Source organism: Arvicola amphibius, chromosome 5 (assembly GCF_903992535.2).
Source record: "Arvicola amphibius chromosome 5, mArvAmp1.2, whole genome shotgun sequence".
Lineage (NCBI taxonomy): Eukaryota > Metazoa > Chordata > Mammalia > Rodentia > Cricetidae > Arvicola > Arvicola amphibius.
Window position 1 is genome coordinate 56,235,663 of NC_052051.1, and position 25,243 is coordinate 56,260,905.

The 25,243-nt window shown below is 41.1% G+C and overlaps 1 protein-coding gene across 1 annotated transcript in view; it reads left to right on the forward strand.

Moving 5' to 3' along the window:
- Ino80 (INO80 complex ATPase subunit) overlaps positions 1-25,243 on the forward strand; it is a 106,790-nt gene that overhangs the window by 63,832 nt on the left and 17,715 nt on the right. Inside the window, exons 27-29 of the mRNA XM_038330648.1 lie at positions 4,755-4,882; positions 15,353-15,447; positions 24,684-24,756. Of these exons, the coding sequence (XP_038186576.1) occupies positions 4,755-4,882; positions 15,353-15,447; positions 24,684-24,756 (296 nt within the window). The remainder of the gene's footprint in view (positions 1-4,754; positions 4,883-15,352; positions 15,448-24,683; positions 24,757-25,243) is intronic.

Consider the following 25,243-nt stretch of genomic DNA (forward strand, 5'->3'; position numbering starts at 1 on the left):
CACACACACACACACACACACACACACACACACACACAGAGTTTAGGGAAGGCCTCAGATCGAATGAGTACAGTTGTCTTGTGCCATTGCTAGTGGAATGAATGAGAATGTCGTCACTCCCAGAGAGCCTAGTTTAAGTAGCACAAACAGTGTCCTGCACAAGGCCTAGAGATCTAAATGATAACAAGAGGAAAAACAGTATGTTTTGTGCCAAAACACTAGCAGATTCCCAGACCCCCTGGTGTCAAGGTCCAGGGTTGAAAGGAAACTGGGTTTTCATCTTTGCTTTAGTGAGGCTGCACTTGAGGAAGTTGCACACAGGGTCCACAGACTGATGCACTTTCCACCTGCTGCAGAGTGTAGCTCAGAGCTACCATGTTAGCTTGATTGTACAGATTCTTTGATATCTTGATTGTATTCTTGTTGAAATTTAACGGAAGCATACTAGGGACTGCTCTCAAGGGGAGCATCTGCTGTAAGTGACAGCAGGATTCCTATGTAGAGGTCTGCTTTTTGTTTCTTGTCTGACAGCTTTGTGTCATCCTATTTGATAGCCCTTTAGAATGCTTTGACTGTGTGTGAAATCTGTATTGCATATTGCATATGGAAAGTTAAGGGGAAAATCCAGGAGTAAAGCAGGACAGAATGGACACCACAGACATTCAGGGAGGGAAGAAGCAAGATATACCATATTTCTTTTCCTTCATTCTGGCTCTTTAGTTCCCAGTATAGGAGTAGAAGGCTTATTGCTGGCGCTGTGGGAATCTCTTGTGGCTTTTCCTGTTCTTTGAAAGAAAAATGGACCTTGTTTAAATAGCAGGAAGTGTCTGAGTTCTTTTCGCATCGATAAAAAGCACCAGCCTCACTGGCTGTTTACTGTGAGAACCGACAAGCTCCTCACTGACCCCATTGTGCTCTGTGGAGTAGCTGGGGCGGGGTAGGGCTGGGGAGAGGGTATCATTTGAACCTCTCTGTGTTTTATCTCTTTCTTCTATACTTTTACATTTTTTTGTTTCTCTGGGAAAGGTGGAATCTTTTGCGTTCTTTGAAATACCAAAATTTCCTGAGTTTCATACCTTGATTGCTTCTGCAGGCTTCAGCCTTTCAGAGGTCTTCTTTCCTTGGAGAAGAGAGATATTTATAGTCTTTCTGTCCTGTCCTTGTCCTAAGCTGTGGAGAGTAGAACTTGTATTTAAATGTAAATACCATAGAATTGCTGGGAAGATTATGAGAGAGGATAGATAGGTCTGGTTGTTCCAGTAGTTGAGGTCCTATTTTTAAGAATGGGTTGAGGCTGGGTTTGGCTAGACAGAATCTGCTTGATTCCTTGAGAATTAGTCTTCTCCTGGCTCTGTTCCCCACTTAGCCACAGATGGTGTTTTTGTACAACATACCTTAGTTGCTCTTAAAAATTGAGTAATGTATGCCAGTCCCCAAAGATACCAGTGCATGCCAGGCAGTGGTGGCACACGCCTTTAATCCCAGCATTTGGGACGCAGAGGCAGGTGGATCTCTATGAGTTCGAGGCCAGCCTGGTCTACAAGCACTAATTCCAGGACAGGCTCCATAGCTACAGAGTAACGCTGTCTCAAAAAGAAAGATACCAGTGCACTAAGGACAAATGCTAGACATTGATTTGATCTGTCTAGCACACTCACTTGAGAACTCAGAAATATTTTTGTTTGCTTAACCGTTTTATCCTCTTGGTTTAAGTCCGTTTCTTTGGGGACTTTGCTTTCAAAATAGTTTGAACGGGTCCATTGGTCTAAGAATGTATCTTACCGCCGGGCGGTGGTGGCGCACGCCTTTAATGCCAGCACTTGGGAGGCAGAGGTAGACGGATCTCTGTGAGTTCGAGGCCAGCCTGGTCTACAAGAGCTAGTTCCAGGACAGGCTCCAAAGCCACAGAGAAACTCTGTCTCGAAAAACCAAAAAAAAAAAAGAATGTAGCTTACCAATAAACCTCTTACGTTGCATGTATGAGCCCTATGTTTGACCCCCAACACCACAAAAACAAAGACAACCCAGTTCTAGTACACCTTCCTCCACCTCCCTCAACTACACAGTGGCAAACTGGCAGTACTTGCTGCTTCTGTGTGTTTGAGTTCATCTTTGTGTGTGTGTCTTTACCTCTGCACTTTTCTAATCTTAACATCATTTCATTCTAGTTAGCAAACTAAAGAAACTCTGGAAAGTGGGAAAGTGTGAAGACTACTTAATCATGGTTTTGAAGTCAGTTAATAAGGGACTAGAGATAGCTCCCAGCTTAAGAGAATTCACTGCTCCTACAGAGGACCCAGGTTTAGTTCCCAGCACCCACATGGTGGCTTACAAAGTCCAAATCACCAGTTTTTATATTTCTGATGCTCTCCTCTTACCTTTGTTTGTAGCAGGACACATGCATGGTATACATATATACATGCAAGCTAATACTCTTGCTGTCTTAGGCTTACTATTGCTGTGATGAAACACCACGACGAAAGTAACTTGGGAGGACGGTTTATTGGCTTATGCTTCCACAACACTGTTCATCATTTGAAGAAGTCAGAATAGGAACTGAAGCAGGGAAGGAATCTAGAGACTGGAGTTAATGCAGAGGCCATGGAAGGCTGCTGCTTACTGGCTTGTTCAGCCTATTTTTATATAGAACCCAGTACCACCAGCCCAGGGATTTCACCATCCACAATAGGCTGGCCACCACTAATTATGAAAATGTCTTATAGCCAAATCTTATAGAGGCATTTTTTCAACTGAAGTTCTCTGCCTTCCTATATCTCTTCCTTGTGTTAAGTTGGCATAAAACCAGCCAGCACATATACACAGAAGTAAACAAATCTTTTATTACAGAGTCAGTTGGTGCTTCTCAGAGTCTAGACACCATACAGATTTGTGTGTGCTCTGCTGGTAATGTGTTCTGAAGGGAGAGAGGACATAGCAGGCTGTGAAAATAGGAAAGCTTAGCTAGCCTACTCAGTTACTAAAAATTGTATGGCTTAAGAAAAAGCTATCAAAATAAGGAGACTCCTGACAATCCAGTAAAGAAGGGATTTTGAGGAGAAGTGAACTTCTTGGATTGTTCAGAAAACATTGCTGTCTGATCAGACTTAGAATTCCCACTGGCCTCCTTGTCTGGTGCCAGAGAGAAAGCTCAGCACTCGTTCTTGTCCTGCTGCAGTCATTTGATTGTGCTGGAAAGGAGACAGCAAAGAGAAGAGCATTTCAGTAATCTAAACAGGAGCAAACAAAGAGGCTGAACAAAGGTGTAGAGCACAGCAGCGAGGAGGGGAGGGGAGGAGAGGGCAGTGTGTCCTGGCAGCATTCCGAAGGTGGGAAGAGGGTGCAGTGCAGAGGAGTAAACATCCAGGACCCGTAGCTTTGTAGCAGAAACAGAGCAGCTGGTGATTTGTTATGGTGCTGTCAGCACATCCGTTCTTGTTCAGTGTAGACAATAATTGTGTACTTGGCAAATAGTGGCAAGAATGACAGTTGGGAATTCTTGGACTACTGTCAGTACTTGGTCTTTGCAGTTCTGAAGAGCAGTTCAACCCCAGAAACTAAGGATAGACAGTTTGACTTAATAGTCTTTTCTTTTACTTTTGGGAGGTAGTTGCCAGCGTAAAATTCTCTTTATTGTTTCTCTTCTTTTTGATGTGTGTTTCCCCAGCCACTTCCATATACACTCTTATACAACCCCTCAAGCCTCCTTTCTTCCCCTCTTAATCAACAATTGTTCAGAGCATGTTTATGAATGGTCTGCAAACAGGAAACGCTCCTTCCTGGAATATGATGTGAGTAGATGGTACTCAATGGATGCCATGAAAACCTGTGAGTTAAGTGTGCTTAGTATGGGAAGAGGAGAGAGAAACCCGAGTTAGTGAGCATTTCACAGAAGCCTAAAGTTTGTTATCTCTGAAAACCTGGGAGTAGGGCTCATTGAAAGAGCATATGACCCTGGAATTGATAGCCAGTTATTGGAGAGTGTCAAGGGTGAACACATTTATTTGCATTTCTTGGTGTTTACATTATCACCAGACATCTGCCCTTGTCTCTGTCTATTCTCATGCTTTTAGGACATAATCTCTGTTTTAGCTACTATTTTGTGATAAATGCAACTTATAAAAGAAAGCATTTAAGTAAGGGCCTACAGTTTTAGATGGTGAGTCCATGATCCACCTGGGACGGAACATGGCAACAGGAAGACAAGCATACTGCTGGGGCAGTACTTGAGAGTCTACATCTTACCTGCAAGTTGGAATCAGAGAGAGAAGGGACAGCTTGATGTGGCCTTTGGGAACCTCAGACCCCATCCCCAGTGACACCTCCTCCAACAAGGCCACACCTGCTAATCTCCAAACAGTTCTACTGACACAGAACCAAGCATTCATCTAAGTTTCATTCAAACCAGCATAAGCACTGAATTAGAAGCAACAGATTTCTAGAGTAAACAAAGGAGTGGGGTTTTGAGGTTACTTACAGCACACAGCATACTTGTCACTGGTAGATTGCCTTGTGTACTTGGTGTCCCCTTGGAATGTGGACTAAACACCTAATCGGCACTGTCACCTGAGAGGCTGTCTTCAGCTCTTTCCTGGTCAGGATTTAGCAGGGTTTTCCATTCTACCTCTCGAGCACTTTTCTGCTCTCATGAAGACAAGTATCCTGATTGCAGAAACTTTGACCATATACAGCTTTGCAGTGGGTGATTTGTTGTTTCAATTTAATAGTTTCCTCCCCCACCCCTTTTTTCTTCCCAGGCAAGGAGAGCCTCATCACAGACAGTGGAAAACTGTATGCCCTTGATATCCTGTTGACTCGACTCAAGTCTCAAGGACATAGAGTCCTTATCTACTCTCAGATGACCAGGATGATAGACCTGCTGGAGGTAGGAGAAGGAATCTTGGGGAGCTAGGCATCCTTGATATTTAATTTGGATAGGAATCTGATGTCCCTATCATATCAGCCTTAATTACTGGGAACACCCAAACCCTTCTTTGTGGTTTTACATTCTGTAGAAAGAGCAAAGTGCCCCATCCCCCAATAATTGGAGGACTTCTGTTCTCTTCCCTTAGCCAATGAAATACAGTACTCTTCTTTTACAAGAGAAGAAATTCCACAATTTTAAGGCAAATCCAGTCTGGGAAGTCTGATTTCTGTATAGAAGTCAAGATTGGGGATTCAGTTTTTTGTTTTTGTTTTTTTATGTTTAAAAACCCGGGGAACAGCTATTGAAGCAGATTAATTTAGTGCATCTTGACTATATGTTGCAGACATTGGAATGGGGTCTGAGAATTAGGATATTTAAAATTCCTGAGGTAATATTACTGTACAGTCATGGTTTACCACTGGGTTAGCCATGAAAGACAACTGTGTCTCATTACTTACAGGGTTAAGTTCTATTTTATTTCTTCTGAATGATGACTTATTTATGACTTATTTATAAACATATAAGGAAAAGAACAAGAACAAATAGTCACAAACCACCAGAGTTAAGTCTTACAGGAAAGTTAGGAAAGGCTAAGCTATGTGGTGATCAGAACTGTGTAAATGGCTCACATTTTTTCTTGGGTTTAATAGATGAAAAGCTGTATATTCTAGCCTCCTACTTCAAGGAGTAGTATTGAATAGAAGTTGTCCCTATTCAAGAATAAGGGTATCAGGAACATGGCAGTACAAAAGGAATGAAGATAGCAAAAGGGAAGGTTGGGCTAGTGAGATGACTCAGTTCATAAGACACCACCAAGCCTGATGGCAAGTTCAGTTCCCACAGCCATGTGGTTGAGAGATTCGGTTCCTACAGATTGTCCTCTGACCTCTGTGCATCTATGCATGCGCATATATTCATATACACACAAACAAATAATAAAACATTATTTTAAAAAGGAGCTGGACGTTTTGAGTTCTTTGGACGCCAAAGTTGGCTTGAGAGATTTTGCAGGGTGTGCTCTTATCCATTTTGTGGGCAGACTCCTTTTAATAATTTGGCAATTTCTTTTTAGCAAGAGATGTAATAAGCAACATCTGGGGTCAATTTTGTCTAGATCTTGATTTCATGCAGTGCTTAGATTTGTGGTACTTTTAACATGATGAACTTTCTGATTTGTTCCATGACATCACCTATTTATAAGTGATGGGAAAGTCCTAACAAGTTTGAGCATAAGAGAGGTGATTAAGCCACTGTTGTAAATGTTTTCTTTTGATTAGTTGACCTTTGCCCCAGTTTCCCATTTCCCCACATGCAACTCGGAAAGTAGGACTGGGGCTTTATGTATGTTAGGTCAGTGATAGCCTCAGCCATGATTGGCCGTTAAATCTTAAATACTGTAAGGCTCTAATAGCAGCAGTTCAACTAAAAGACCAAGTGATGCCAGTAGCCAAAACAAACCAGTCCTACAGTGAGGCTCTTCTTGGTTCTTGTGTACTTGCCTCGTCCTGAGGATTTAGGGAAAGTACAGGTGAAACAGTGATTAAGAATTACAAAGAGCACTGGCAGCTCTTCTAGAGGACCCAGGTTCAATTCCAAGCACCTACATGGCAGCTCACAACTGTCTCTGACTCCAGGCCCAAAGGATCCAATACCCTCTCTGACCTGCACCAACACCCCACAAATAAAATTCACACACATATATGCAGGCAAAACCCCAGACATAATTTTTTTTAATTACTGAAAGAACAATACACAATGGGCTTAGTAAAGGTGACAAGAATCTTTCTTTTTCTATTGCTATGTCAGAATTATATAGCATCTTAAAAGTTGATTCCTATTCAGAGAAGTTCCAAGGATCATGAGAGAGTAACCTCAAAGTTAGCTGTGACAGACTAAGATGAATATGCTTGGTTAGTCTGTTATGGCCCTGAATTTTGGAGTAGACTTAGTGGGTTATACTTACCAACAAAGCAGATGAGAACTTTAAAATGCAGGTGGAGAATTATAAATTAAGAAAAAGCAAATTCACAACCTGAGTTTCACAGCTGAGCCATTTTCTGCACTCCACACAAAACTCTTCTACTGCCATCTTTTTTTTTGTGGGGGAAGGATGCCCATCTCTTTGATATTTTCATAGTTACAGAAAGCTTTTAATTTTTATAGACAGCTTACATTATGTCGGGGTTTTCTCTTTAGAGATTCATTCCTGTTACATAAGCAACTGAGTCTGAATTTAAAAGAAATACACCACTCAATTTTCAGTGCAGTGTAAAAAAAGTACTTGTAGCAAGTCGGTCAACACTTGGCTATACGGCATAATTAATAAGACAAAGCTAATATTTTAAAACAGTAGAATATAGAATAAAATCCAGATAAACCATAGCTAATTGCGACATCTGAGACCACTGGGTTCTGTAACTTGTCCAGGCAAGCCATCCAAGTACAGTGCCTCACTAGAGAAGGATTCATCTTAAACAGAGACTGTCATCTGAGCACTGGCTTCTTTAAAACTCCAGATTACCTTTGGGAACTGTGATTTTGAATGTACTAGGAAGCAGGCATGTTCTTAACTGTCCCTACAGAATAAAAGCAAATTTGATTCACCATCAGCTGAATTTTTATAAGTCTTAAGAGTGATAGGGGCAGTGTTTTAACTTGCAGCCTCACTGTTTAAAATCTGTGTGGGGCCTAGGGGTATGACTCTGACTTCTGTGGGTAAAAAGTATATGCTGTACAAGCATGAGGACCTGAGTTTAAATCTCTAGCGCCCATATAAAAAGTGACAATCTGTGTGGACAGATAGGCATGGGTGTGCACCCCTCCCCCATCACTACCACCAGATCTCTGTTGGGAGAGGGGTAGCTGAGACAGGAGAATGTCTGGGGCTTGCTAGCTGCCATCCTAGCTCCAGGTTCAGGAAGAGACCCTACCAAGGGAATAAACTGAATAGAATAGGGCAGGACACCTGATGTACTCCATCGCCCACTGCACACAGATGAGTGGATCCACACATGCATGTTCATGGGAAGCACACATATAAAATAAATAAATAAAATCTATAAATAAATACATTTATTTTCATGGCATTTGTGAGCAAGGCATTATGCTAAACAGCAGTGTGTCTAGTGGAATAGACTTTGTATACACAAATAACTTCCAAATGAATCCTGATCCTAATGCCAAAATGAATCATTAGCAAAACTAAGGATAGCTAGAGGAAATGTGCTTATTTGTAACTCAGTCACTTTTGCAGAAGGTTACATAGAGAGTAATATCTGAACTGAACTTAAATCAGATTTTAAACATCAGGAAGAAAGGAAATTCAAAAGCAAAGAAACCTGACTTAAAAAGGCAATGATATGAAAGTGTAGGCGTGGGGAGGTAGTCCACTGTGACTGGACAATACAGTATAGGAGAAAAGAAAGACAAGGCTTATGTTGAACCCCGTGAGAGTCTTATGAAAGAATCTGCTCTGAAGTGATCTGTATTTTGTAAGGGAAATAGGAAGTAGAGCCATCATCTCTCATTCTCTTGGTGCAGTATGCTTAGGCTACAGAGAAACTTTAACAGACGTAGAGTGGAGTCTGACTTTTTCCTGGTGATATACCCCAAAGATGAAGTAATTCCCCCCCCCCAAAAAAAAAATTATGCCATGTCTGGGAGTTTTTGATTCAACACTTAACCTTTCTCTCGCTTTGCTTTAGCAAAGTTGAAGTTGGGTTAAAATGAACATCAAAGGCAATTTTGAAATAAACCTTAGGATGGATGGGGCCCTGTCCCATTTCCCTTACCCTCCTAGCAGTGAGTTTCCCTTTCACCTGGGAAGCAATAGAAGAGGGAGCATTGAACCAATCTGTGTGAGTCTGAATTCTAGCCATAGGTCTCTTTGTAAACTTTATTGAACACCTACTGTAAAGTGGAAATAACTATAATAGCACCTATCCTAAAGGCCATCCTGAGGATTAGATGAGCTGAACCAGGTAAAATACATAAAACACTGACTGTGCTTAGTGGTTGCTCAGAAAATCCCAGCCATCAGCAGCACACCTCTGCTTCTGCAAGGGTCACCTGATTCCTTGGTATTGTGCTACTATGTATCTGTATATCTGTTTTCACCTGTGGATTTGGGGTATACATTAGTTTCATCTTTGAAACTTTACTTAAGGTATAGTTAACAAATAGAAGTCATATTTAAGGTAGTGTTTTTATATTTCTACTTTTGTCTCCTTTGGTTCTGTGTATATATGTATATGTACATGCATATTCTCTATAAAAAATACATATAACATCTATATACACACATACATAAAAATCATATGTGTGTATTTAAGGAGCAGTCAAATTTCTTTAATATACTTGACAATCCTGAACGTGTATATAATGTATCTTGGTCTGATCCACCGTCAACTCCTTTCCCTCCCCAGCACAACCTGCTCCCGCATGCACCCTCTTTCTGTGATAACCTTTGGAGTTAGTGCTGCTACTGGACTGTTGGCTTGGTCTTGTGCAGGTAGCCACAGCAGCAGTGCGTTCTCAGTACACTGGCCATGTCATGCCCAGAAGGCAGCGTTTCAGCCCTCCTCCCCATCTCCTAGCTCTTACTTCTTTCTGCTTCCTTTTCTATGATGTTGTCTGAGCCTTGGCAGGGTAGAGGTGAGTTGATACAGATATCCCATTTAGAACCAAGCATACTGAAGTCACTTATTCTCATCTCTTTATCAGTTGTGAATTGCTGCATTACTGTTACAAAAGGAAGTTTCTCTGGCCAAGGTTAAGAGTGGTATTAATCTATAGTTATAAATGTAAGTATTTAGAAGACAATTTGAGAACATGTCCTTTAGCAAAATAATAGGGCAAAACCTCCAGAACAATGTACTTTTAACCAAGTTTATAATACCAGGCATGGATTACCTCCTGTGGATCAGTCTTGGTTACCAATCAGAACCTTGGTTGTCATCATACTGTTTTTGTACCAGTAGGCATCTTTCCTAGCAGGCCAATATTGTAGCATTCAGGGCTCACGTCTGGATAGTATAATTGGTGGCTTTTCTCTGCCACTATGAAAAGCTAACCAACAAAGAAGAGGTTTTCAGATCAGTCCCAGCTTAATTTCTCTATGTCCTGCAACCAAAGTGTGCTGTGTCTTCAGTAGTAGAGTCTTACTATGTATTTATTGTGTACAATGGCAAATAGCCTTCCTTGTTTGGGTGACTTCTGGAACTTCCCTGAGCAGTAAAATCTGTAGGGCAGTAGCCCTCTCATGGCACTGAGATTTAATGATTAACTTATAAAATAATAGATTTTCATAAGGGTTTTTCATCTTTGGATCAATCTACTTCATTCTTCCTCTCCTCTTATTCTCTTCCCACTTAAATATTTGACCCTCTCCTTGTACTTCATAGAATATGTGTCCTATTGCTAGAGAGATGGCTCAGCGGTTATGAGTACTGGCTGCTCTTCCAGAGCAGAGTTTCAGCTCTAATATTGAGGCCCTTGATCTATTTGGAGTTGAGTTTTGTGCAGAATTAAAAGATAAGGACTTGCTTTCATTCATTTGTCTACATGTAGATAGCCAGTTTTCTCCAATGTTTACTGTTTGTATTTTTGCCAAAAATCAGGCATCTATAGTTGTATAGCCTTGGCACTCAAACTTCTCTTCTATTCCCTTGATCTGTGAGTCAGTTTTTACGCCAGTTCTGTGCTGCTTTCAGTGCTACGGCTCTGTACTGTGACTTGACATTAGGTATGGTAATCGCTCCAACAGTATTTATTTTGCTCAAGATGCTTTGGATATCTAGAATCTCTTGAGCTTCCATATGAAATTTAGCATTTTCTATTTCTTGTGAAGAATGCCACTGGAATTTTGATGGAAAATGTATTAAATCTGTAGACTGCTTTTGGTAAGACAGCATTGTTCACAGTATTTATTGGTTTCTTCCCATCTATGAGCATGGAAAGTCTTTCCATCTTCCAATGCCTTCCTAAGAGTGTTTAAAATTTTCATTATACAGGTTGGAAAGATAGTTAAGAACACACATTGCTCTTTTGGGGAACCCAAGTTCAGTTCCCAACACCCACATCAGGCAGCTCTCTATGAGTTCGACAAGAGCTAGTTCCAGGTCTACAAGAGCTAGTTCCAGGACAAGGCTCCAAAAGCTACAGAGGAATTCTGTCTCAAAACACCAAAAAAAAAAAAAAAAGGTTCATTTACATATATGTATGTGTTCCACATGCATGCCTGGAGTCGGGGAAGTCAGAGGAGGGCTTTGGATCCCCCTGAATCTGGAGTTAAAGATGGTTGTGAGCTACCCTGTGGGTGCTGGGAGTCAAACCTGGTCCTCTTCCAAGAGCAACAAGTGTTCTTAGCTGCTGAGCCATCTCTCCAGCCCCCTAGAACCTTTTCTATACCTTTCAAGGTAAGAGTGTAATTCCTGTCCCTTGAGTCCATTTATCTGTCACATTTATTGGTTTTCAAGTATCAAACCATGTCTGTATCTCTGGAAGAAACCCAACTTGGTCATGGTGAATGATATTTTTTATGTGTTTTTAAATTCAGTTTGCTAGTATTTTGTTGAATGTTTTTAAGATTTATTTGTTTATTATGTATACAGTGTTCTGCCTGCATGTATGCCTGCGGGCCAGAAGAGTGCACCAGACCTCATTACAGATGGTTGTGAGCCACCATGTGGTTGCTGGGAATTGAACTCAGGACCTCTGGAAGAGCAGCCAGTGCTCTTAACCTCTGAGCCATCTCTCCAGCCCATTTGTTGAATTTTTTATTCTAAGTTCAAGGAAATTGGTCTGTAATTTTTTATTATTTTTCTTGTATCAGGTATCAGGGTAATATTAGCTTTATAAAAAAAAGTTTTGTGATGTCCCTTTCCTGTTTTATGAAATAGTTTGAGATGCACTGGTTTTAGTTCTTTGGAGCTGTGGTAAAATTCACTAGTAAATCCATTATAACAAAAATACTTAATTACTGCTTCGATCTCATTGCTTATTATAGAAGGCTTTGTTTTGTGGTGGTATTGTTGTTGTTTTGGGGTTTTAGAGACAGAGGTTCAGCCCTGACTGTCCTGGACCTAACTCTGTAGACCAGACTGGCTTCGATCGCACAGAGATCTGCCTGCTTCTCCCTCTCAAGTTCTGGGATTGAAGGCATGGGCCCTAACCCCTGGGCTAGGTTAGTTTAGCTGAGGGTTTGTCAGTTGTATCTTTTCAAAGAACCAATTGATTCTTTGTAATTTTTTCCCATTTTATTAATTTCTAGTCTTAATGATTTCTTTCTGTCTACTGATTTGGAATTTGCTCTTCTTTTTCCAGGGCCCTAAGGTACATCATTAAATTATTTCTCTGAGAACTCTCTGATTTCTTAATGTAAGCACTTAAAGCTATAAACTTTTCTCCTAGGACTACTTGTATTAAATCTGTGTTTTCATGTGGCCTTCATTTCCATCTGATTCTAAGAACTTTTTATTTCCTTTGTAAAAGGAAATAACTGGCTTCTCATTTTCAAATTGGATTTTAAATATTTTTGTTTTTATGTGTATGTGGCACTAGGGGATATGTGCACTGAGTGAAGTTGCCCAGTTGCCAGAGAAAAGTATCAGATCCCTTAGGACAGGAATTATAGGCCCTCATTGTGAACCTCTAGGAGCTGGGAACCAAACGCAGGTCCTCTGCATGAGCAGTAAGTACTCTCAGTCTTCGTTGGTTTGTTTAATCTCCTTGAGTTTGTATATTCACTAGGATTTAATTTGCTATCGACTTGTAGTCTTACTCCATTGTAATCACATACTATACAAAAAATATTTTAGTTTTCCTTTGTTTTGTGAGACTTACTTTGTGTCCAAATATATGATCTATTTAGAGAAAGTTACTCCATGGGAAAAGTCATTACTGCCACAGGAAACCAGTGTAAATATTTGTGGTATGTAGGATTTACTGGCCTTTTGGTTTTGGTTGTTGTTGTGGTTGTTGTTGTTGTTGTACTGGGATTGAAATAGTCTCAGCTGCAGCCCTAGTTCTCTTTCAGTTTCTATTATAAACAGTCTCGTTGGGCTCTGAGGTCTTACACTAAACCTGCCTGCCCTTCCAAGTAGCTGGATTACAGCGCTGTTCCACAAGGTCTGGCTGACTAGTCTTTTAGTAGGGAAAAATTATGTTAGAACCTATGTGTAGTTGTACCTTAGCTGTGATTGTTAATTATTTATTCTAAGACTCCCCAGAACCCGAGACATACACACAGTTTTTTCTCTACATGCCTTAGATAGTTTATCAAGTAAGAATTTATTAGTAGCTAATAATAAAGTAAAATGTAATATAGTATATCAGAGTTAATTAAAAATTAGTATTCTGCCTGGTATGCAGCAAGCCTTTAATCCTAGCACTTAGAGGCAGAGGCAGGTAGATCTCTTTACACTGAGGGGCAGTCTGGTCTATAAAAAGGTCCAGGGTTTTATATATATAGTAATATCTGATCTCAAAAAAAAAAAAATTCTGGCCAGGCGGTGGTGGCGCACGCCTTTAATCCCAGCACTCGGGAGGCAGAGGCAGGCGGATCTCTGAGTTCGAGGCCAGCCTGGTCTACAAGAGCTAGTTCCAGGACAGGCTCTAGAAACTTCAGGGAAACCCTGTCTCGAAAAACCAAAAAAAAAAAAAAAAAAATCCTGGCAAGTGCATGTTTTTAATCCCAGCATTTGGGTGGCAAAGCCAGGTGGAGGGGGCACTTTATTAATGAGTTGTTTCTTGTTTTCTGTTTCATATCTTCAAACCGCAGCTTTACTGTGGGTATATTGAAGCAAGGAAAGTGAAACCACAACTTGAAGGACTGCGGTTACTTTTTGCGGAGTGTACATGTCCGTGCCTTCCTGCCTGCCTAAGGCCTCATGTTGCCCAGGCTGGTCTTGAATTTACTGTGTAGCTGAGGTGGTTCTTTTTTGTTTGGTTGGTTTTTTGTTTTTCCAAGACAGGATTTCTCTAGTTTTTGGAGCCTGTCCTGGAACTCACTCTTGTAGACCAGGTTAGCCTTGAACTCACAGAGCTCCCTGGGCCTCTGCCTTCTGAATGTTGGGATTAAAGGTGTGCACCACCACACCCAGCACTGACGTGGTTCTTAAAACTCCTGATCTTTGTCTCTTCTCCCAAGGACTGGGAATACAAGCCTGTACCACCTTACCTGTCTGTTTATAAATAGATTTGAACATGAACTTTTCTACAGTGAACTTTTCGTAGTGTGGTCTTGGTTAACAAAAGGGAAAATAAACATAAGTTTGATCTTCTCTAAGGAACCACAACTTTGGGACAAAGAAAACATTCTTCCAGTTGGGTCTCTTAAAATCTTCTCTCTATTCTTAAAATTGTGATTCCTCTCACAGGTGATGTGAAGAACATACTCAGTTTAGGGAAATTACTTTGTCATCTGTTTTGCTCTGATACTGAGACTATAAATTCAAGAACTTGAATCCTCAGGGATTTGCCAAGGGTGGGGCCAAGGGACACTGGTATAAATATTAATTATGGAAAGGAAACTGGTTCTGTTCACAGCTATGAAAAAATACATGTGGGAAGTAGAAAAAGACAAGGATCTCCTGAGTAAATGGCGAGCATGAGGAGAGAGTTGAAGAGGAGGGGAGAGGCAGGAGGGAAGCAGAGAAAAAATGTAGAGTTCAATAAAAAAAATCAATTAAAAAAAAAGAAAACTGTTATGCTCTGAAATAATGAGCTAATGGTATAGAATGAAATGTTTACTGGAATTTGTTTTAAAATATTCAAATATATTATTTATTAAGTTATACCATGCTAGTTTTAGGTTAGCTGGAGCTTTCTTATGAGTTCTTCTCAAAGAACAAAGCAAAATTTTATTTAACTATATTTGGGAGTGTGTCGGTGTGTGTGTTATTGAGAAAAGTCTTACTATCATATTCACCGTGTAGACCAAACCGACTTGAATTCAAGGAGATTTACCTTGCTCTACTGCCATACTCGGCTGTTTTCATTTCTGAGAATGGTTTGACAGGGACCAGTTGCTGACAGAAATACTGTCCTGAACTTCAGGACCTCTACTCTGAATAACCTTGGACACTTCAGTGTCTTTTGAAAAATTATTTCAGGATAAGTAACTACAAATCAGAGTTGGAAAAATAGAAAAGAAAAAAACACATGCGTAGTGACTGAAAAGCTGTTTTTGTTTGGGGGAGGTTTTTATAAAGCCTACAGAAATCTGTAGTGGATTACTTTTTAAATTGAATTGAATTTCATAAAGTAGCAATAAACTCACCTGCTGCCCTTTTATAGTCATTCCTGCCCATTCTGTGTATAATGAGTTGAGTACATTATATTATATCTGGATACAATGGGCAAAAGCTTGAGAATTAGAATGCAGTGATTGGCATCAGACTTACTGTGTTCTTTTGTCTTGGTTGACAGGAATATATGGTTTACAGGAAGCATACCTACATGAGGCTGGATGGTTCATCCAAGATCTCAGAGAGACGAGACATGGTTGCTGATTTTCAGACCAGGTAACATTTAATGGGAATTACAGAAATTCTTTTGATTTTCCCTGTAGTGCTTTAAATGATGTTGTTTGTGTTTGGAAAAGCCTTTCCACAGGCGCATTAAGAATTCGAATCAGACCAGATTTAACCAAATTAAAATGCCCGTGTTTAATTGTACTCTCGGGTGGCCAGGAGAGCATGGGAGTGGGAGAACAAACCCGACAACCACGTGTTCCTTTCTCCATGGCAAGCCTAAATAGCCTGTGGGAGTGGTCCTGACCCTCCCCAGGGGAAGGGACGTGGCTTGGCAGGCTGTCCAGGCCAGGTGCTTCCAGTCAGTTTGTTTCCAGCCAGTGTACCTTAGACTATTAAGCAGTCGATAGCTTGCCTACCTTTTGTGTATGTATATTGATGCATTGTTCCTGTATGTGTTTGAAGGTCAGAGATCAACATTACATGACCTCCTCATCAGTTTGGTCTCCAAGGACTCCCTGAACCTGGAGGTTACTGACAAGTAGCTAGATAGCGAGATCTAGGTATCCTCTTGTCTCCACCTCTCTGTGTGCAGCACCACAGCAGCTAGTGCCTACTATTCTCAGAGTTTGCTAAGATCAGAGAAAGAATGTGAATATTAATATGAAACATGATGTGGCTATGTGGCCTTGACAGGCTAGAACTGGCTCTGTAGACCAGGCTGGCCTGGAGTTTGCAGTAATCCTTTGCCTCTTCCTGAGTACTAACTAGGATTACAGGCATGGATTACCATGCATAGCCATTTTTTTTCTCATGTCAATACCTACTATTTTAGAAAGTAAAGGTCTATCTTTTTTTGTCTTGTTTTTTGAGACAGGATTTCTCTGTTGCTTTGTAGTGAGTTCTAGAACTCACTGTGTAGGTGAGGCTGGCCTCAAACTCACAAAAATCTGCCTTTCTCTGTTCCCCAAGTGCTAGGATTGAAGGCGTGTGTCACCACTGCCTGGCTTCCTTTTCTTTTTTAAGGTTGAAAATAGAGGCAGGATCATCAGTAGTTTATGCTGACCTTACCTCTTGATATCCCGTCTCCATCTTTTAGTTCTGGAACTACAGGCATTGCTACTTACAGCAATAGAAAGATTTTTGAAATCGGGCAGTGATGGCACATGCCTTTAATCCTGGTATTCGGGAGGCAGAGGCAGGTGGATCTCTGAGTTCAAGGCCAGTGTGATCTACAAGAGTTCAGGACAGGCTCCAAAACTACAAAAAAAAACCCTGTCTCGAAAAACAAAACAAAACAAAAAAAAGACTTCTGAATATGAATGATGACCCCCAATGAAGAGGATATCAGTGTCTATGAAGAAAAACGTTACAAAGTTACATGTTAGGCTAAAGGCATAGCTCATTGTTAGAGTGCTCACTTAGCATGTGCAAGACAAGTGCCGACTGTAAATGGAGACTATACTTTTGTTTCCTGGCCACCCAGACCCAAATAATCACACAAAAACTATATTAATTACAATACTGTTTAGCCAACAGCTCAGGCGTATTCCTAGCTAGCTCTTATATCTTAACCCATTTCCATTAGTCTGTGTATCACCATGAGGCTGTGGCTCCTTGGGCAGCTACATGGCGTCTCCCTGACTCTGCTTTCTTTCTTCCTCTGTCTCTGTTTGGATTTCCCTGCTATAGGCCAAAGAAGCTTCTTTATTCACCAATGGTAATAAAACATCCACAGCATACAAAAGGGGAATCCCGTATCAGTCAACAGTAGCTCCATCTCAGAGTTTTCTTAGAGCTGATTTTGAATTTGTGTTTGTGTTCCATTTCCTATAAGCTTTCTGGTATTACAGATACAGAACAGTATGACAAATTGCAGTGGAGTTCAGTCTGTCCTCTTCGTAGCGCTCAGCACAGGACCTCTCCCAGCTGCTAATGAGCCTGTGAACTTCAACTACAACATGTTACATTTGGGGGGTTTGCAAGAACCATTCATGTCCTATGTGCTGCTTCTCAATGTGCTAAGCAGAGTCTGGCTCTACTCAGAGAGAAAGCCATGTTTTTCTGCAGATAGGTCTGTTAAACCCATTGATAGCATTGTTTCTTACATTCAGAGAACTGAGAAATGTGGTAGAGGGGCTGGAGATGGCACAGTGGTTGAGAGCACTGGATACTCTTCCAGAGGATTGGGTTCAGTTCCCATCCCCCACACGGTGACTCACTACAGCCTATAATTCCAGTTTCAAAGAATCTGACACTCTCTTCTGGCCTCTTGGGGCACTATACACAGACTTACATACAGGCTAACCATGTTTTTTTTGTTTATTTATTTGTTTTTCGGGACAGGGTTTCTCTGCCCTGGTGTCCTGGAACTCATTATGTAGACCAGGCTGGCCTCAAACTCAGAGATCTGCCTGCCTCTGCCTCCTGAGTGCTGGATTAAAGGTATGCGCCATCACATCCAGCTTAAGGCTAATCACATTTTTAAGAAATGAAAAAAAAAAATTAAGAGAAATAATTTAGACCTTACAGTATAAATAAGAATGCTTCTGACTTTCTAGTCTTTAGTTACATGTCCAGTTAGTATTTATCTTTTTAATTCCTGGGAAGAAAATTAAGCACCTAGCTATTTATGTTTATTCATTTCTTTTATTTCAGTTTTGTTTATTTATTGTTCTTCTTTGTTTGCTTTCTTGAGACAGGTCTCATATAGCCCATGCCTTTGAATGGCTGGTTCTTTTGTTTCATTTGAGGCAGGGTCTCTACCTGTAGCCTAAATTGGAATGAGATTTGACATCTGGTGACCAAGTTTACAGCTATTATAGCTGATCAAATTCTAGGAGTAGTGAGAGGTAGAAAGAGAGAACCTAAACTTGGAGGCCATAAGTCAATGTCAGGCACCTTCCTCTGTCGTTCTTAAATTTTTAATTTTTATTTGTTTGTTTGTTTATGCGATAGGGTCTCTCGTTGAGCCAGGAGCTTGCTCTTGGTACTTGTTAAGCCCTGGGATCTACCTGTCTGTCCTGGGAGTACAGAGGTGTTATCACCTCCGTGTCCTCATTCTAGCTCAGCTGTCTCTTCAGCCATTTCTGTCAGTGTTAAGGTTTTTGTTTGTTTTGTTTTGTTCTGGCTTCTTTTTTGTTTGTTTTGTTTGTTTGTTTGTTTGTTTGTTTGTTTTTTAAGATCTTGATATGAAGCCCAGGCTGGCCCAGAACTCACAGTAATCCTCCTGCCTCAGCCTTCCTGGTGCTAAAATTATGGGTATGAAGGATCATATTCAGCTCATCTCTTAATTAACTTAGTTAGAATAGTTCATTAAGCAGGTCCAGGAGTGCCAGTAGTTTTAAAACTCTCCTGTAGGGGCTGAAGATGGCTCAGCCTATTAAAGAGTTCTTACTGTTTTTTGCAGAGGATCTAGGTGTGATTTCCAGCAATCACATGGTAGCTTACAGCTAGCTGTCCTTCACGCCATACTGTTCCAGGACACCCAGTGCTCTCTTCTGGCCTCTAAGGGCAGCAGGCATACGCATAGTAGTGCATTATCAAGTTTCCCACATAAGATGTTCTTATAGGTCTGAGTGGCATCTTAAAATTGAGGGGAAAAAAGTGTTTTTCAAAGCAAAAGGCATGCTTTGCCAAATATTTTCATTATTAGTGAAAAGACATCAAAAGAAAAAAAAATGCAGTTTCAACTCAAGCCCTGTGGCTCAAAGGTCAGCCAGAGTAAACAAGAACTCCTATAAAAAGCCATTTACATTCCCTTCATACAAGGCTTATTTATGAGGGATCCTTCCAGGAAAAAGTCTGGCTGAGACTAAAGACTGTTTGGCCAGGATGTCCTGGCAGCGTTCAGAACATGTGACCAGTATGTGATCCTAGGAGCCATTCACAAGGTCTTTCCTCTGTGATGAGTTGGCCTTTGCCCCCTTTCCTTCTACCCCCGACCTTTACCAGCAGGTGTCTGAGCAGTCATAGTAACCCTTTGGGCAGCGTGGGGAAGTGGCTGTAGCATGGACTCTGTTGGTTCACTCTTCGGGGTGAGAGCGTTGCGATGCTGCAGCGTCCTCTTACATCGAGTGCTTGTTCAGTCATTGACGAAGCTTCACTCCCATCGCTCATGCTCAGTGCTACTCAGGCATTTGGTGCAAGGAGGACTTAGTGGGATGTTAAAGAGTGGGATTGAGGCCAAGGTGCTCCTGTGCAGCATGGGGTGTCCTGTGCTCCCTATGGACCCTGTGCCCTACTCCACCAATGTGACTTCTCTGCAGCCCCTAGAGGGTAGTCAGACTGCACTGTTGCCTTCTGGGAGTTTGTCTTATCTAATCAGAACTCTTAAAACATTAGTTTGAATTAACATCCCTAAATATATTAAGTAAAACAGAACTTCTCAGTAGCTGTAGATATTTTGTTTATAATAATCTGACATATAGTCTAGAATAGAAACTCCTTTAGTAATTACAGCGCAAGATTTGTGTAATCCTTATTTTCTATGATTAAATTACATTAATTACAGCCAGACTTTGGCTTTATTAAATATGTCTCACCAGAAGTTGTATTTTCAGTACAGAAAAGAAGTGTTTTCTCTCTGGCACGGTAGTAAACGCTTACAGTTTCAGCCTTTCAGGAGCAGAGGCAATTCGTGGCAGGTCTGAGGTCAGCCAGGACTCCAGAGCACGACATGGTCAAGAAAATTTTTTTTCTGCAGCTGTAGATCTAAATTTTTGTGTTAATTTATTTTAGTTATATTACTTCTCTGTGTGTGTTGGGTTTCCTTTTTATGTTTACTGCATCTGTGTGTGATTTCTGCAACCCTCCAGAACCTATGAGCAGTGTGTAATCTTCTTAGTCTTCCCAGCTGCCTTCTGCCTTCCTGGCACATACCTAGTTACTCTCCCTGAAGTCCACCTGGTGTTCACATGCTAGGCTTCTTCAGGAATTACACGCTGAAAGCCCTCGGCATTTGGTAGATATCACACAGGTATTAGAACAGGAGAGGAAGTTATATGGAGCCAGAGCAGGCTCAGTGCTCAAGTGAAATATAGGACATTCTTTAGATACTAGCTGGGCCCTAAATCCTTGTTAATTGTTCTTCCCTGGACCTGTGAGCATCCAAATTTCTATTTACATTAGCCTATCTCCATGGGAAATGCACTTGTAAATTGGCAGGTGCCTTGCAGTTTTTGTTGTTGTTTGCTTTATATTTTAATCTTAAAATTGATGTTGTAAATTAAGTAAACTTCTGAAATATTATAATGGATGATTAATTCGAAGACTAAAAGGGAAAGCAAAAGCCTGATATAGTGGCCACACCTATGATCCCAGCATTCTGAGTCAAGAGTATTACTGAGTCGAAGGACAGCCTGGGCTACATAGTAAGAATCTATATCAAATAAGGTAAATGAAGCCATCAAGTTTTTTTGGGGGGGTGGGGGGCTTCGAAACACTGTTTCTTTGTGTGGCCCTGACTGTCCTGTAGCTCAACTCTATAGACCAGGCTGGCCTCAAACACATAGAGATCTGCCTGCCTCTGCCTCCCAAGTGCTGGGACTAAAAGCATGCCCCACCAGAACTGACAAGTATATTCCTTTTTTCTTTTGGTTTTTCAAAGACAGGGTTTTACTGTCTAGCCCTGGCTGTCCTAGAAACTCACTCTGTAGACAAAGCTGGCTGGGAACTCACAGAGATTCACCTGCCTCTGCTTCCTGAGTCCTGGGGTTAAAGGTGTGTACCACTGCCACCGCTGCCATTGCCACCCTGCGAGTGTATTCTTTCTTCTTTTTTTCTTTTTCGTTTTTCTTTTTTTTTCTTTTTTTGTTTTTTCAAGACAGTTTCTCTGCAGCTTTTTTAGAGCCTGTCCTGGAACTAGCTCTTGTAGACCAGGCTGGCCTCGAACTCACAGAGATCCGCCTGCCTCTGCCTCCCGAGTGCTGGGATTAAAGGCGTGCGCCACCACCGCCCGGCTCTTTTTCGTTTTCAAAACTGTTTTTCTGTGTAACATCACTGGTATCCTATTACAGAGATCCACCTCCTGCCTCTGCCTCCTTTGTGCTGAGATTAAAGGTGTGCACCACCAACCACCTGGCAAGTACAGTCCTTTTTTTTTGTTGTTTGGGTTTTTTTTTTTTTTTTTTTTTTTTTTTGAGACAGGGCTTCTCTGTAGCTTTGGAGCCTGTCCTGGAACTAGCTCTTATAGACCAGGCTGACCTCGAGCTCACAGAGATCTGCCTGCCTCTGCCTCCCAAGTCTGGCTTCCTTCTTAATAAATATATTGAGACACTGTTACAGAAAAAAGGGAAAGGTAATGAAGTAAAATTCAAGGATAAACTGGTAAAACTTTTCTGGGAGTACAGAGGTTTTGAGTCTTGACATACTAGGGGCCCTAGATATGCTTTGATGTCCATGTGTGCCTCCAGAAAAGTTAGGTTTTCTGAATGGTGGTAATAGGCCTGTCTAGTTCAGTGGTTAACCACAGTTCACCAACAATCATGTCTGTGACTGTGTCCTCAGTCAGTCACTTTAACTGTGTTTGGAGTGTCCTAATTTTTGTAGTCCATGAAGCAGTTTTAGATATCAGATGACTTTACCAAGAAGAATAGCCTAAACGGGTGGGATCTCTGTCAGCAGGTGGGGTTCTTTTTCTTCTTTTTTAGGGGTCTTGGGCTGCCAGGGTGGTGGTGGCGACTGTCTTCCTGTATAGAACAGGCTGGCCTCGAACTCTTAGAGATCCTTCTGTTTCAAGTATGTGCCACCACATTGTTTTACTGAAACCCTTGGATTAAAACTCAATTTATTCTGTGATTTAGTGCCTTTGTATCTAGAACGTCATAGTTATACTTACCTTATATCAGTGTACTAGAATGTTCTCTGGCTGCTCTGTTTAGTGCAGTCCAGGTGTGTCAAACTGACATTCCAAAGATGAGTATGGGCCTGGACAGATGACTCAGGGCTTAAGAGCACTCGCTGCTCTTCCAGAGGACCTGGGTTCCGTTCCCAGCATCCACTAGACAACTCACAACCATTTATAACATTAGTTCCATGGGGTCAGTACCCTCTTGTGGTGTGCAAGCATATATAACAAAAATAAGTCTTTTTGAAAAAGATGAGAGTATTGACTGCTGTTTGAAGACATTCATGTGAACTGGATTTCCAGTTGTGCTTCTTACTGCATGCAGAGAAATTAACAGCTCGATTTAGAGAACTCGTATGTTTTCACTAGCATAATCCTTTTAATAGATTGTTAGAATCGTTCTGGAAAGTAACCTGAGGTGAGAACATGGAAATGAAAGGTTATCTTGGGCTACGCTTAGGTTATCTGGAAAAACTAGGCTGCAGATAAACACCTGCTTGTTTATAAAATAAATCTTAGCATGAAAGGCCCTCATGATCTGGCTTGGACCTTTTTTGTTGCCTAATAAGTGAGGTAGCATCTGCTGCTTTGTAATTGTTTCTTCAAAAGGACTTAGAATGTAAAAGGAATCAAATTGTATCTACTTGTTTCTGTGTGAGTACTGAGTTGGCCTTTTCTAAACGTGCATCCATCCTAAATGTCTTCCCTAGGTTAGTCCTAAGTCAACTTAGTTCACAGAAGTCATGACCAGACCAAAATTTCTGGGGTGTACTTATTATTCTGAGTTAGGTCATCTTAAAGTTTGTGTTATGAGGGTCAATGGATAACGGCACTTGTTCGCCAAGCCTAACGTAATGGCCAGAATCCCAATCCTGTAAGCTGTCCTCTGACCTCCATTTATTTGATGTGGCACACATGAGCCTGTGTGTGCGTGCTCGCTCATTTGGTCACGCATGTATGCAGTCTCTCCCCCTCTCTCTCATACGCACTCAGAGAGAGAATAATCTTTCAAACTATTAGGATTATGTTCTGATTTATTTGCCTCTGCGTGATCTAGGAACACTTTAGCCAGTTAAAATTGGGGACTAATGGCATGGCTCATGGCTAAAAAAGCTCCTGACAAGCAGGCCTGGTCACCTGAGTTTGTTCTGTTCCCTGGAACTAGGGTGGAATGAGAGAATTGACTTCTGAAAGCTATCTTCTGACTTCCGCGCGCACATGCATGTGGCACGTGCACATGTCATACATGCACAGTCTCTCCATTGATAATAATAAGTAATTTTTAAGTAGGGCTGTCAGTTCCAGCACTCAAGAGACAGAGGCAGAGAAATCTCTGTGAGTTTGAGAAGAGCCTGGTCTACATAGTTTCAGGACAGCCAGGGCTACATAGAGAGACCTTGTCTCAAAAAAATTAAAAAATAGGGCCAATGGGAGGCTGGGAAATTGTTCAGTCAATAAAGTACTTTCTATTCAAGCATGAGAACCTGAGTTCAGACCCTGGTGTGAAAGCACTTATTCTGGGAGACCAGGGATCATCGAATCCCTGCAGCTTGCTATCCAGATAGCCTAGCCTGTCCGTGAACTTCAGGTTTACTGAGAAAGCCTGTTTCACAAAATATGGAGGGAAAAAAGATAAAAGACACCCAATGTGAACTCTGACCTCCAAATGTAGGCACATGTATATATACAAATATATAAGCAGAAACAAACCAAAACCAGGCTGGGCATGGTTGCATATACCTTCCAGTACTCAGGCAGAAGCAGGGGAATCCATGAATTCAAAGCCAACCTGATCTACATAGCAAGTTCCAGGCCAGCCTTGAATACATAGTTAGAACCTTGTCTCAAGGGAAAAGTGCTAATGGGAATGCTAGGTTTAGTGGTGCATTCCTGATGATGGACTTTAATGATGGACGCCAGAGGACCAAAAAAATCTAAGATCATTCTCAGCTACATAGCAAGTTCAAGGCTAGCCAGGGATACAAAAAGTATCTCAAAAAAAAAAAAAAAGAGAAAATTTTTAGACTCAAAGTGTAGCTCAGAGGTAGAGATTACAGAGCATGTACAAGTTTCTAGGTTTGGTGCTCTGGAGCACCACAAGAAAGAAGGCAAACCAGTGTATGTGTAATGTGGTATAGCCAGAGGTCTCTTTCTATAGTGACAAATATCTGTTATATTTGCTTCATGTTTTTACTTTTATTAGTTATCAGTCAGATATTAGTGTGGCAGCAAAAACTTACGTTCAAATTGGAAGATGGTTTCCATGATTTGAATTTTAAAGAGAGAACACCTTTGCACAGTGTCTCAAGAAAGCATCTGTCAGGTGCTGTAGTCTTCAGCGCTCTTTCTAGCCCTAGATTCTGCTTTTAGAAACTCCTCTCTATTTCCACGTTGCATTATTCCTTTTTCTTCTAACATGTTCTTCCCCCCTTTTCTTTAGGAATGACATCTTTGTGTTTCTATTAAGCACACGAGCTGGAGGACTGGGTATCAATCTCACGGCCGCAGATACTGTAAGTGACGCAAGAGAGCGTGGTGCATTGGGTATGCAGGGCTCTCCTGTAAACTCATTCACACGCATTTTAACTTTTCTCTTGTTTTTTCCTATCCATTCTCTTTGAATGCTTTCTTTACATATTAATTCAGTAGAAGATTAAGGAATTGCTTCTTACTGTGTGTCAGGTACTTTGCTGACTGTTGGGGATATCGCAGTGAAAATAAACAGGGTGTGGGGGTGACCGAGCAATCCAGATAGATTTGTTTGAGGAACTGTAACTAAACAAATCAGAACAATTGCTTTGTGACTAAAACATGTGGGTTTATTACTGGGAAAGGTAATGCTTTTGTGTTGTGAACTTCAGGAGCTGTTTAGATAGCAACGACCATTATAATTAAAAAAATAATAAACTAAGCCAGGCAGTGGTAGTGCACAGCCTTAATACTCAGTGCTTGGAAGGGAAATGCAGATGGATCTCTGCATTCGAGGCCAGCCTGGTCTAT